Raw genomic sequence first — 14183 nt, 5'->3', positions numbered from 1 at the left:
TGCCCTGAGATTTGTTTTGAGATGCAGCAGAGTTGGGCCTGATGGCTTTCCTGGTCTGCTGTTATATACTGACTTTCCCCACCCCTCATTGACCGTGTAGAGAACCTGAGAGTGAATTCCTTTCTGTTTCTCATCTCTGCTGTTCTGGGCACATTTGCTTCATTTTTTTACATTCTCTGCCAATGTATGCTCTCTGCAGAAAAGGACTAAAATTCCAATCCCAAATTCCCAGGAAAGAACGACAATGGGTCCAGCTTTTGGACCAGTTACCAATGACCAGGGGACAGAGTCACCTTGTGTGAACTTGGTAGCCCCTTTTGTAAAGTTGTGGATGGAACTAAAGGGGATAGTAAGAGCAATGTTTGCTAAAGAAGTTGGTGCAGAGATAATCCTAACATCCTTATACCTTAGAGTGGGAGCAGAACTGGAGCTCACCATGCATTTGCGCCTGGTTGACGCTCCATACATCTGTGGGTATGACCCCTGGCTGCTTGTTCCGCATCAGCCGGGCACCCTGCAGCTAGGGTCTCTTTTATTTCAGTGAAAATTCAATTTACATATTTAATTGGCCTGTTAAGATTTCATCTAGGATTTTTGTGCCTATATTTATATCTGACATTGGTTTATCTATTTTTAGTTTTTTAAAAATTGAGTTTTGGAATTCTGTCTGTATTTATCTCCTAAATTGAATTGGATGACAAATCATGCATTCATATAGTTTCAGATAATTTTTATCATAGAGGGATTACTTACATTATCAAATTAAAAAAAAAATTCTCCCTTTGGGGTAGTGGATGATACATTAGGCTGGGAGTTAGAATGTCTAAGGTCTGGTTTGATCCTCATCTCGGTTTTTCTATGTGACCGAAATCAAGTCCCTTAGCCTCCCTGGGCCTCTAGGATTAGGGAGGACAAGACAGCTGGCCCAGATGTCCTGAGCCCCCGCCCAGCTGGCCTTTCTGGGTGATCAGCCCCTGGTACTTGGGGTTGTTTTCTTTTGGCAGGACCCATTGTCACCTTTCTGGCACCCTCTAGCCAATTTCTAGTGGTTTTCCTCCCACCTTTGAAGTGCTCTGTGTTGTGTTCTTGGTTTTTTCCTGGACCTAAGAGAGCAGCCCCCTCCCCCGCCCCCCACCACTGCCTCGCTGAAGCAGGTTTTGTTCTCCCTGGGTCTGAGTCATGTGGTCAATGACTTAGGCATTGATTTTTTGGTTCCCTATAATGAGCTCTGAGATGGGAACATTCTGCCTGCCTCCAGGAACGCATCATCCTCTTCTGGAAATTCATATCTCCTTGGCCTTCCCTGGTACCTGGCCCTTCCCTGAGATCTCCTTCCGAAGAGTCTGCCTCTGCCTGCCTCCCCTCCTTCTGTAACATCTTCCTGGGCTGACATGTGCCACTCTAAAGGTCCTCATGGCCACCTCCAACCCTCATCTCCCTCCCTAGCCCCAGGTCAGTGAGGACTTCTAATGGCTGCCAGAGAAATGGAAACCTGGGGCAAATGCCTAGAGCCCACAGAGTCAGGAATAAGGAGTCTTGTAGCACTGACCATCTCCTCACACCCTGCTGTTCCTGCCATTTGGGAGGAATATCCTTCAGAATTCTCTAAAGGTCTTCCCGTGGCCTGCTTTCACTCTTCGATACACCAGCCCTTTCTGAACGGAGAAAGGGTTCTGGGCAATGGCTTCTTCTGATATTAGATTTCTCCTTGTTACAAAAATGTCTATTCATTGTAGAAAATTTGGAAAATATGGTTGAATTCAAAGAAGAGAAAAGACCTTATAATCCCATCACTCAGTGATAAAAGCTATTCATCGTTTATCCATTTTTTCCCATGAATATACAAATGATTTCAAACATAATTGGAATTATACTGAATATACTGTCTCCATAAGCTGCATTTTTCAGCTGGCTGCCTGCCATGAGCATCTCTCTGTGTCATTGTGCAGTGATCTGCATCATTGTGTTTCGGGCAGAAGTGCATATACCATCTTAGAGATGCACAAAAACGAATTCAGCTTTGTGAGTGAATATTTGGGCAGTTTTCAGTCTGGCCCTGTTGTAAGATATTGCAATGACAATCCTTGTGAACAAATACTTCCTAATGTTTCCCCTGTGTGCTCATTCCTGAGTAGTAGTTAAAGTTAAGAATTTTGGGAGGTTTGTGATACACCTTGCCATACTGCCTTTCAAAAGGGGTTTGCAAAATGTCAGACCTTCAGATGCCCATACTTTTTCCTGATCTCTACCTTCCTACCGAGATCATCGGCGTGGCCATAGGGCTGAGTTGCCTAGGTGGTTGCGAGGAAGAAGGGTCTGAATTCTTGTGCGATGGAAATAGTGAAGGGGGCCAGGGAGATCCTTCCAGATGGGTGAGGTGGAGCTTTTGGAATGGTAGTCCTCTGAGTGCCCTGTGACATATCTGGGAGAGGGGACCCTACCAGTTGTTGGTGGAAGGAGACAGGAAAAGGGATGGTGACCTTCAGGCAGTAGTTTCATTGTCCACTTCCATGGCCGGCTATACAGAGAAGGGCAGTATTTCTTCTTTCTTCAGTTCCCTGTCCATGTCCTTTGCTTATTTGTCTTTTTCTTCTTGATTTGGGTAACATGTCAAAACCTTTCCCTGTTGTCTGTGGTGTAAATATTTTTTGCAAGTTATCTGTTAGATTCTCTTAATGGTGGTTTTTAAGATGCAGACATTTAAAATTTGCATGCAGTCAGATCTTCCAATCTACCAGTGTTTTCCTTTGTGGTTACTACCTTCATGTTGTACTTCAAGATTGTCCCTACCTCTAGATGGTATACACATTCATCTATATTTTCTTCAATTATTTTTGTTTGCTTTGTTTTTCAGAGTCTTGAAAATGTGATTTATTTCCCATCAAATCCTGATCTTGTGTGAATGGGAGACCCAGGGGTCTCCTTGGGATCTGGTGCTGGTGGCTTGATTAGCCCTAACTTCCAGACCTGTGGACTCAGGACAAATTCCAAGGCACTCATCTTTGTCCTTCTATGACTCTGAAGAAATACCAAGAGCCTTTGAGTCATTTAATTGGCCTTTTCAAAAGTAGAGAATCTGGTAGCTTGTGTCTGTCTAGTTGGCTCATCATAAAACTTTCAATCAAAAGAAACCTTCCCAAATGCATGGGTCAGTCCATGTCTGACAGTTAGGCAATGGGATTTCTATGGCGCAAACACACTGTATGTGGGCAGGGACTTTCCATTTGTTTCTTCACCTCCACATCCCCAGTACCTACACAATGCCTTGCACATAGCAGGGACTCAGCATATACTTGTTAACTGAATAAATGCATGAATGATTATCACATATCCACTTTTTAAATTTAAAGAGGTAATAATGTGGAGAAAATATTCATGTGGTTAGGTTTTAAAAAAGAAGCATATGGTACTGAATAAACTGTATCCATCATTCATTCATTTAACAAATATTTATTAAACTCTTATGAATGGGGGAAAGAGAGGACTGATATAAAGATTAAATGACTTAACATACTGTATCAGTCTTCTAGAGATTCTATAACAAAATACCACAAACTGGGTGGCTTAAACAACAGAAATTTATTTTCTCACAGCTCTGGAGGCTGGAAGTCCAAGATCATGATGTCAGCAGGGTTGGTATCTGGTGAGACCTCTCTACTTGGCTTGCAGATGGCTGTCTTCTTACCGCATCCTCAACACAGTCTTTCTCTGTGTGTGTGCCCTCCTGGTGTCTTTTCCTCTTATTATAAGGATGCTAGATCTATTAGATCAGGACTCCACCCTTATGACCTCATTTAACCTTAATTATCTCCTTAAAGTCCCTGTCTCCAAATACAATCACATTGGAGGTTAGGGCTTCAACATATGAATTTCGGGGGTGGGGGAGGATACAATTCAGTCTGTAACACATATGTAAAATACTTATAAATAATGCCTGGCTAATAATGCTCATTATAAATAATGAGCCTGGCTGGCTTATTACACTTGATCTTAGCCAAAAGGCCGAGAAGCGATCTGGCTGGCTTATTTAGTAGAACATGGGACTTTTGATCTCAGGGTTGTGAGTTTGAACCCCATTTGTGTGTAGAGATTACTTAAAAATAAAATCTTTTAAAAAAGAGGAAAAAAAGAATGCCTAGTACATACTAAGCACTATATGAATGTTTGATATTATGATTACTATTATTATTGTTAGAAAATATACAAAACCACATTGGTTATTATCCTTGGGGAATGAAATTACAAATGACTGTAGTTTATTCTTTCCCATATTTTCTAACATCTCTACATTGAACAATTGTATTAATCTGGGGGGAAAAATACTACTATTCAATAAAAGACATGGGTTGACACTTGTTTGCAGATCTATACCCATTTCATCACATATTCCCAGCCTTCGCTCTGGATAGGATTTCAGGTTCTGGCTCAGCTCTTCATATTTGTGGTTGTCAAAGTGGAGAGAAACAAAAAAGGGGCTCAGGTCCCACAGGCCCACCAGCTAGAGCTTCCATTTCCTCATTGATGCAAGGATGTGGGTGTGGGAGCGTCATGCTGTAAGGGCTAGAAAGACCTTTAGCAGTGGGACAGTGAGTATGTCAGTCTGAATTCTTGACTGCAAGCAATAAAATCCATATTGACTATTTTAAGCAGAAAAGGAGCACATTAAAGAATGTTAAGTAGCTCACAGAATTTGTGGGAAGGCTCAAGAAAAAGGGTCAGTTCTCAGCTTCTAGGATCAACTCCACAAACCATCCTTTATACATTGTTTTTGCTCCCAGCCTGTGCCAGTAAGATGGAGACCACACATAGGACTTCCTCTTGCTTATTGCTGGATTTTGAATCAAAGGTTTATGAGGGTGTATCTCACTGGCATGGTCTAAGTCACTTATCTACCCCTTCCTGCCTAGGAGGCTATGAAAGAGAGTTCTCTGGATTCTACCTTACTTCAGGAAAACCTGAGCCCAGAGTGGCTGAGGCCATCCTTGTCTGGCTTTTAGGGCCATGGTCAGGCTGGACACAGAGTGGTGGACACTGGGCCTCACAGACCAGAGGGTGGCCGTCTGTGATGATAAAGAGACAGCAGAGTCATGGCCAGTTAATCCTGATGCTCAGAAACCTTGATTTAGCCCCTCCTTGTACCAATGGACACAGAGAGGGACAAAAGCTTGCCCAAGGCTGCACAGCATGGCAGAACTGCAGCCAGGACTGGGAGTGGTGCCCCACTTTGATGCCTGGCAAGTTTTAAGGCCCCACTAGAATATTTCTTCCTTCAGGATGTCTCCCCAGGGCGAGGCCAGGATCAAATGCTTGTCTTCACACTCACCACCTGAACTGCTCATTACTGCTGTTTCCTATTTGCCTTTTCCCCTCCTTGGTTCCAATCAGGGGGCCAAAAACATGTGTTAATGAACATTAGTTGAATGAGTGAATAAATGAATGAATGGGGGTCTGCCATATGACCTAAGGCAGATGTTCTGCTCTTTAGACACTGGTCTCCTACTCTGTTGAAGAAAATAATCTCTACATTCTCTGAACCAGACCCTGTGTCACGGTCTGAAAACATGATCAGGATCCTACCTGCCTGCTCTCTCAGAGGTGCTGAGCTGGGAGGAGATGGATGTGAAAAGAGCTGGCCACTACTGTGGCTGACCTTGCTGATTAAGAGAGAAGTCCAAGGGCCCTCCAGCCTGGACTACGTATCTCTGGGTCCTGGGTCCCCTCCTGCTGGGTCCCATGGCTATCATATCCATGCAGTCTGGATGCCTCAGAGTCACAATTGTTGAGGCCCACAGAAGGTCCATAGATGGACACCCGCAGAAGGGGAAAGAGACCTCTGGAACCAAGGACAGAAAAGAACAAGTCCCTACAGCCAGTGGTAGGAACAGGCCTAAAGTGGAAAGCTATCTGGCCCATGATTCCACAGCTAGGTCCATAGTCTTCCAATCCCCACAACTCAGGGAGTAGGGGGAGGCAAGCCACTCTCAAAGAAAACAGAAAAATACTCAGTTAAGCTATAATCTGTCTCTGCTCCAGCTCATCTTTTCGAATCAGATTATTCACAAGTAGCAGAGACATCTGTAGGGAGAGTAACTGGATGCGACATCCTGCAGGAGGCCAGGCTAAATGTGTCCCATGACATCACTCTGGAGAGGAGGCTGCCAGGAGCCACGGAAGGGCCTGGAGCATTTCTGCACCTGAGTGCTGTAGAGGAAAGCTGGGCCTGAGGCTAGTAGCATGGCTTCTGGGCCCTCTGCTCCCCAAAGAAATTCTTTGTTGGCCCCCCTGTCCTGTGGAGAAATTGCCTGCCCATCTTTATAGACTAATCTGATCTGGAGAGATACTTTCTTTCTGCCCAGCCTTCTGGTTCCCCTGGGTCTCCTTTGGGCACCAGTAAGTCTTCAGTTAATATGCTGCCAGAGGGAGTTTGGTGGGGGAGGTATTCTGACAGACATGTGACACCCTTTTGGAGCCTTCCAAGCCTGGAGCATGAGAGATTCCATCAAAGTCCCTGCCAGGCTGTGCCTGGGTTCCAGCAGGAGCATTTCTCCCAGAGTCCAGATCCTGAGGTGGGAAAGAAGGTGGAAGGTCCTATTGTAAACATGGGTAGTGTCTCAGAGGCACACATCTGCACATTTACACCTATAGGGTGTATATGTTTGGGGCTGGACACACATATGCCGTATACTAGTACTACAGGCAGAGGCTGCTGCACAAACTCACACCCTAAATGCTAAGTTGTTGAGCACATGTGCACATAGGGCAGGTGGTCGCTGGTGAGTCTGAAGAGACCTCTGGCTCTTCCACTCTAAGCCACCTGACCTCTAACCTCCGGTTTCCTACCCTTTTCTTCATGTGTTCTGGGTTGGGCTGCTTGAGCGCTGTCCTTGGTGCTGGATGCCTGGTTGGACAAGCACATTTGAGAACAGGCAAGAGTGTTGGGAGGAGGTGACCTTGAAATCCAGGTGTAAGTGTAGAACCCAGCAGGATATCTACATTTATTCTACACTTATTCTTTTGGAAGAATGTACAACTGGGGTTTCTCCCTCCATCCCAGACACTGAAACAGAACTTGTCTAACCCCTCTGCCAAAATTGTGGCCATACGCGCCTGTGGGTGGCCATATAGACATTCACTGTAGCTATGAGGGGCTTCTTGAGGCCTCATGTGCCACAAATAGCTATGTATGAAGACTATGATCGCCTGTGTCCTCAAGAAACACCTGTGATTCCATGTGGCTTCCTGTGACCCCATGTGGCAGGCTGTGACTACATGGAGCCTCCTGTGACCTTGATGGCCTCAGATCCAACCTTCCCAGAAGGGGAGATCTGAGGTCTGGGGTCCCCAGGGAATCTGGGCACTAATCTGGCCTCCTAATCCCTTCGCCAGAGCCTATACAGACACACCACCTCTCTCCTCACTGGCTTGCAGACTTGGCACTCAGAGGCTCCTGGTGTCTGCAAACTTGGGTCCTAGGGGGCGTCCGCGTTAGCGGAAACTGGCCCACAGGCACATGTGCCTCTTAGAACAGGTGACTGCAACCCCTCTGCCACCAGAGCCTGCCCAGCAATCACGCGGGGTAAGGGTCGCGCAGCGGTGGGGTGGGCGCGGCGTCACGGTCCCGCGCTCTTCTCCCGTGCGCCCCTCTCCTGCCGGTTTTCCCAGAACGCCTGGTCCTGACGTTGCGGGCGGGGGCGCAGAAGGCTGGTTGGCCCTGCGGCCGGCCCCTCCCCCGCCCGGCCTCGGCGGTTCCGACGCGGCTTGGAGCGCGGGAGGCGCCCCGAACTCCGCAGGCTGCGGGGCTGGCAGGGGGCTCAGGTGCGGAGCGCGCGCCGCGCCCTCCCCCTCCTGTCAGGACTCCGCAGCGGCGCGGAGAGGGGGGGCGCTGCGGAGCCGGGGGGCGGGGGCTAAAAATACCCGGCGGCGGCGGCGGCGGCGGCGGCGGCGGCGGCGGCGGCGGCGGCGGCGCGGCGACTGCTGGGGCTGCGGGGCTGCGGGCCAGGGAGGCCGTACGGGGCCAGGCCCGGCCCCGCTTACCGACATGCTGACCTTCTTCCTCGTCTCCGGGGGATCCCTCTGGCTGTTCGCGGGTAAGTCCCCATTCTGTCCTCTTCCCAGACCCCCATCCCCAGCGCGCTATAGGGTCTTGGCCCCGGGTGGAAGTGCGGCCCGCCCCCCCAAGCCCACTCCCGGTCCCCGCTGCTGAGCGGTCCCTTCAAGCCTCTCCCCCCAACCCTGGCTCCCAGCTCGTTCCCCCAACCTCCCAAATTCTGGCGGGCTCTGGCTCGGGTTTGAGAAGCAGCTAGGTGTGTGGACATGAGGGGCCTTGCTCTCAGGACCGCACAACAACCTCATTCCAGTTCTAGCACCCTCTCCCCTTATAGCGAGCACCATCCGTGGTCGGACTAGGCCGAGCTCACCCGTCACCCAAGGGACAGATGCGGTGCACCCTTGTCCATCCCCAGTATCCAGAAACCTAGGGTTTTGGTCCCCGACGTTTTACTGCAGGTGGGAGACGTAACCAGCACCGACCTGGGCTTCCTTATCCTGGGCAGGGGTCTCCTCAAGACCCCTCACTGCCCACCCTTGAGCCAGAAACCTTCGCAAGATTTCTGTAGAAGGGTATTCACCTGACTCCTCAGTTCTGGCCAGTGCTTGTGTCCCCACTGCTCCCAGCCTTCTCCCCTCCCCCCCCCCCCCATAGGAGTCAGCTCCTCGCCCCTGCATTCTTTTAAAAGGCTGTGAGGACCAGCTCTGAATCCCTGCCCAGCACTCCTCCCTCCTCCTTCCCCACCACACACACACCTGGGGTCTCACCACAGGCCCGTTCATCCACCAGTTCTGCTGCCTGCACCAGCCAGTCCCCTCTGAGAGCCTCGTGTTCCTCCAGGGTATAATACCACTACAGGGTCTCCACTTCCGGCTGCCCATTTGCAGATTTAAGCCTAATAAGGTATGTGAAGTTTGGAACCTTAAACTGGCCTTGAAAGGGACCTAGTCCAGAGCAAATACTCTTTGAATGTTAATGTAAATAATAAATATTATTATTTCACATACAGGCTGCAGCAACAGAGGAGGTAATAAGGTTCTTTTTGAGCCAAAGAAGGGGAAGCCAACCCTTTTGAAAAGCTTACCTGCAGTTTTATATGTATTATTTAAAATTCACAGCAAATACTAGGAGTTTGGTGGTGCCTTCCCTTTCTCACTGAGGTTCAGAGGTTAATTGACTTGCCCAATGTCACATGGGTAATATCTGGCAGAGTGGGATTTGATGTGAGGTTTTAAGTGAGCAATCATTGCTAAATGCATGGTGGTATCAGGCCTGAACCTTGAGGGTTGGTGGGCCAGGTAATCACCATCCCCCCAACTCCATTGCCCTGAGTTGGGCCACAGGGATACTTCCCCTGAGCTGGGGAGTGAGTGAGGCCTCTCTAATCCCTTCAGCTCCCTAAGCTCCTTCTGTCTGCCAGTGTCTGAGGACAGGCTGTACAGGGCCATTCTGGGCCTGATATGCTCATCTAGCAGGCAAGGTCTAGGCTAGAGCTGGGGTCACAGGTAAGGGAGATGGTCTCAGAGCCTTTCCCTAGTACCAGGACCCTTTGCTCTATCCTTAGTAGGCCCTCACCCAGTGGTGGATCCAAGGGCAACTCTCTGGAACCTTGGTCTTCTGCAAACATAGGGAGAGGTCTGGGGACCACAGGGCCACATGTGCCAGGAGTAATCAGCAACCTTTGAGAAAAAGCTTCTCATAGTATTGGGTACTTGGTCTGAAATTGGGGTTCAGCAGGCACTGACTCAAACTGGACTTCTGTCTGCTTCATGGAGCATTTCCCAAAGTGGTCGCATATCTCCTTGAATGGGAAAACTGCCTCACTGAGGGACTGTACAGAGGCCTTGGAGTGGTCAGGGAGGGAGATTCTTGGCGCAGGTGGCAGCTGCTTCTGTATAGGGCAAGCTGCTCAATGCAAACAGGAAATTCCTCAAAGATGCCACACTTGATGTTAGAGTAAGAGACTGAGTAGCAGGCATTGATGGAATACCCCCTGCACCTGTAGGGGCTCCCAGATTCTGTGTCCACCTTGCTTGGGACTTTGCCTGGACCCCAGCCTTCCTCTGGGGAGAGAGAGAGAACTCCTAGGCTAAGACTGACCACACATTTGGCCTTGTAATCTCCAGGGTCCCTGGGCAGCTGTCAGATCCCTTTGGCGCAGCTAGAAACAGGAGATGACCCTCAAGGTGATGTCACTCTTTAGTAAAGTTATGTACTTTTGCCACCCTTTCTGGCCCTAAGGAGACAAGGGTTGCCTTCAGAGGACTGCAGGGAGAGGATGATGTGAAGGGTAAGAGGACGCCCCCTGGAGGAAGAACTGTCTGTCTAGAGGAGGCAGCCACATGCTCTGAACCCTAGGAGAACCAGAGATGCATCTGTCCTCTTCCCCACAGAGGAGGCCATCTCTGAGTCCCAGGCCAGCCCATATCTCACCTGTGTGTTAAGCAGTAAACGAGGAAACAAATAAAATAGATCCAGCCTGAGTCAGATGCTGCACCTGGCCCCAGGAAAACATGGTTGGTCTCTGTGCGGTGAGCACTCAGAGGACTGTGGGAGCAATGGATGGGCACTTCTGCCTGGCCATATGGCAGCCTTGGGCAAAGCAGAAAGAGACACCTCTCGGAGAGGTGAATTTCTGAAAGGGCATCCTTCCTTCTAGGTTGCTGCAGCCCCATGCCCTTGGACAAGGTCCATTCTGCTCAACCACATACCTGACCACTGGTGGCATCTTAATAGGCTTCTGCAGCAAACAGGGATGTTTGTCAGAGGCAGATAGGCCAAACTGGGTAGAGAGAGTCAGGCCAGCCAAGGGGTGCAGGAAGAACTGTGGGTGAGTGGGTCTTCATGGTCTTGTGCCCAGGATCCTTGGTTGTGGGAGGAGGGGATTCTGGAGGAAAGGTTTTTTTTTTTTAGGTGGCAGAGACCAGGCTGCAGTGGCCAGGCTGAGCCAGCAGGGGGAGGCTGGTAGAGCGCATAGAGGCTGTTGATGTTTCAGACAAGATTAGACGGTGGCTCAGGTCACCGCTGGGCTCCTGGAAGGGGAAGGTAGGAGGCCCAAGCTGTGACCCTGGGGAATGGGGTTGGCCCAGGTGGCAGAGACTGCTGTGGCAGCCATCTGGCTGTAAGTGTCTGGGGCAGGTGCAGATGTGCACATCTTACTGAGTTCAGTCCTATCAGATCTTCAACTGATTCCAGGCTTCCATTAGGATGGAGGAGGAGTGTGAGATCTGGAGCCATTACAGGGGACCCAAGTAGGCACTTAGGATCCTTACAGATTGTGGAGCTCCAGGAAGAACAGCTGAGGGCATGCCTCACAAAAGAAAATTGTGATTTGCACACAGTGCACTCCCCTGTGGGAAAGTTCTGACCTCAGCTGGCCCAGCATGTGGTAGGATACAAGGGTCCTGCCAGTGACAGCACACTGACACCAGAGGGCGTCAGAACCTGGCCATTCTGTTCTCTGCATGGTTTTCTGTCCCACGTGATGATAAGGGCTCTTAGGTTGACCTTCAGAAGCCTGACTTTGGCTTGGCTACAGGCCCAGACGGGACCCAGGGCTGTCCCATACACGTAGCAAGCAAGAGAAGGGAGCAGGAGGCTCTGGCTTGTTTGCAAAAGGAGGCAATATTTACAGGCATTTGTCTAACATAGGCTGCACTTTGTCATTAGTCATGTAATTAGCCTGGTACATAGTAGGCACTCAAATATCCATTCAGTGAAGTACTGATGGAGGAGAGTTGTTTTTATGGGGTGGGGGGAAGTGTTGTTGCAAACATACTGATTTGACTGCTGTTTCCCTGAGCACCTACCATGTGTCAAGCACTGTGCTCTGTAATTCCCTAAGCTTTTCGTGTAATCGTTCCCACAGCACTGTAGTGCTGTTATCCCCATTTAACAGTTGAGTCAGTGAGACTCAGGGAGGTTCAGAGGGGAAGCAACTCCTAAGAGCTGGGAGCCAGACCATCCTCTCAGACTTGCAGTCCAGGGAGGGACCACCAGGTGTGAGCAGCCAGGGCCTGAGCCCTCCAGCAGGCTCTGTAGTGGATGCAAGCAAGGGAGCAGTCCGTGGAAGGAGGAGGGTTTAAAGAGAGGACTGGCATCAACTGTCAAGAGCAGGGCCAGCACATAGAAGGGTCCCCTTAAATGTTAACTCGATCTAGGCCTTCCTCAAAGCAGGGACAGGGTTCTGACCTGCAGAGAGGGAGTTAGGGAAACAAGGCATTCCTGGCAGAAGGACCAGTATGAGGAAAGACAAGGAAGGCCATAGGAGTAAAGGAAATCTAGGGACAAACTCTCCTTGGCCAGTGAGGTCATGAGGGCTGGGGTCTGCAGGCTCTGGGATACCAGCCCAGGCACTGGGCTTTGTTCTGTGTATGTAGTGGCAGCGTCAAAGAAACATAGCCCAAGCTGGTCATGTGAGTGGCCACGGTGACACTACCCTGCACTTCACATGCTGTGTGCATTGCCTAGGGGCACCTGTTCCACTGACCTGCAGTCTTTGGCCTCATACATTATGATCTGGAGGGCAGGGCCAGAGTGTCTCCTCTGTGAGCCCCAATCCAGGGCCAGGCAGAGCATGTACCAGTGTTGGTTACCTTAATGAAGGATAGGAAGAATTCTGTGAGAATAGTTTATTTTAATAATGATTTGTTTTATAAGCTGTTTTCTTACCACACATCAGTTAGCTAATAACAGAATTTGAGTGTGCTCCTACTAGGTGCCAGTCTCCATGCCAACCTCGGGATGGGGGGGGGCGGGGGTGATGATAGTGTAGTAGAAGCAGTGGGTGGGGGGAGCAGGTGTGAACTCACTTCAGGCAGGACAGCTCAGCCTTTCTGGGAGAACCCTTAGTGTTAACCCAGAACAGAAGGAGGTGCTCCAAAAGTAATTGTGGAAGGAAGGAAGGAAGGAAGGAAGGAAGGAAGGAAGGTCGGTCAGTAGGTCAATCTAATCCCTAGCTGCAGGTGATTGGTTTTGTAGAGAATATATTCTTCTCTGAGGGCAAGGTCCTTTTGTCTCCTTAGAGCTCCAGTAGGCTGGGAACTCTGGCCAAACAGAGCAGAGAGCAGGCCCTAGTCTGGGTTCCCAGCTCACTGAATGGGCTGGTGTGCTGGCCCCATTTCCTGCCGTTGCCTGGCCAGAGTCCTCACTAGTCACCGATTGGGCCTCAGGGATACTACTTTGGGGTATCCTTCAGGATACCCAGGCACATCTCCCACCATTGTTTGGCTGCTCTGAGAGCTCATGGTGGGTGGAGTCATTCCCAGACCTGGTTCCTTTTTACGGTTTCTGATTCATGCAGGCTTGATCTTGATCATCTAATTCTGTGACAGGCAGAAGTGGCAAGCTGGGAAATGGGTTGGCATAAATTCTGGACCAAGCTGAGTGACCTGTTCTGAGGCCCAGCCTGTAATCTCAGAACGTGAAAGATATCAAATCCCAAGAAGTTCCATGGGTGCCTACTCCCCTGCTCTGCCCGGAGACATCTTTCCTCTTCGGACAGCTAGTCCAGGCATTTGGATGGGAGTGTCCGTGGAGAACTGCGGGAAGCTCGCTTCTGATTTCCTCTCTGCCCATTCAGTCCTACGTTCTGAGACAGCTGTCTCCTGGGGACTTTAGAGCAGGAAGCCAGGCCAGGATGGTGCTAGTGAGGGAACAATCAGCATCTCCATTTTCAGAGCCTGGGAGAAGCAAATCCGGAATGACACCTGTTGGGAGTCAGGAAGAGACCCAGCGATTGATGGCTATTAGAGGAAGGAGAGAGGGAACAGGCAGGCCCAGGTCAGAAGGGCTGCTCTGGGCCCAAGGCCACTAACCAACACCAGGAACCCTGCCCTATTCCCAGCACACTGCACCTGCCTGGACCATCAGCTTGGCAAGTGGATCCCAAGGAACCAGGCAGGACTTAGCCCTGCTGCAAAGCCCTGTTTCTCCCTCTAATGTGCAGATTGTTGTGGGGGCTAAGTGTCTCCAGTCTGGCTCCTGACCAGCAACCCCTGGCCCAGCCTTGGCTATAGACCAAGTGACTGCAAATCATGTCAAGTAGGCAGAAGGGTCACTGGGACGGACAGTGAGGTCAATTAGAGATTGGACAGCAAGCCTGCACAGCAAGGACAATCAGAGGAGGGCGAGGGTT

General features: G+C 49.9%; 1 protein-coding gene across 5 annotated transcripts in view; it reads left to right on the top strand.

The window, feature by feature from the left end:
- The first annotated feature begins 7933 nt into the window (after positions 1 to 7933).
- ACSL6 (acyl-CoA synthetase long chain family member 6) overlaps positions 7934 to 14183 on the top strand; it is a 61481-nt gene continuing 55231 nt past the window's right edge. For 3 of the 5 annotated variants that reach the window (XM_047730711.1, XM_047730710.1, XM_047730717.1), the window contains exon 1: positions 7934 to 8087. In XM_047730711.1, coding sequence (XP_047586667.1) covers positions 8039 to 8087 — 49 coding nt within the window. In that variant the 5' untranslated portion in view covers positions 7934 to 8038. Of the gene's footprint in view, positions 8088 to 8819; positions 8951 to 14183 lie in introns of all 5 variants that reach the window. The other 2 variants (XM_047730712.1, XM_047730713.1) reach the window with 2 other exon arrangements.

Source organism: Lutra lutra, chromosome 5 (genome assembly GCF_902655055.1).
Source record: "Lutra lutra chromosome 5, mLutLut1.2, whole genome shotgun sequence".
Taxonomy (NCBI): Eukaryota; Metazoa; Chordata; class Mammalia; order Carnivora; family Mustelidae; genus Lutra; species Lutra lutra.
Note: the sequence above shows the minus strand (reverse complement) of the source record. Positions and strands in the feature narration are given on the sequence as shown.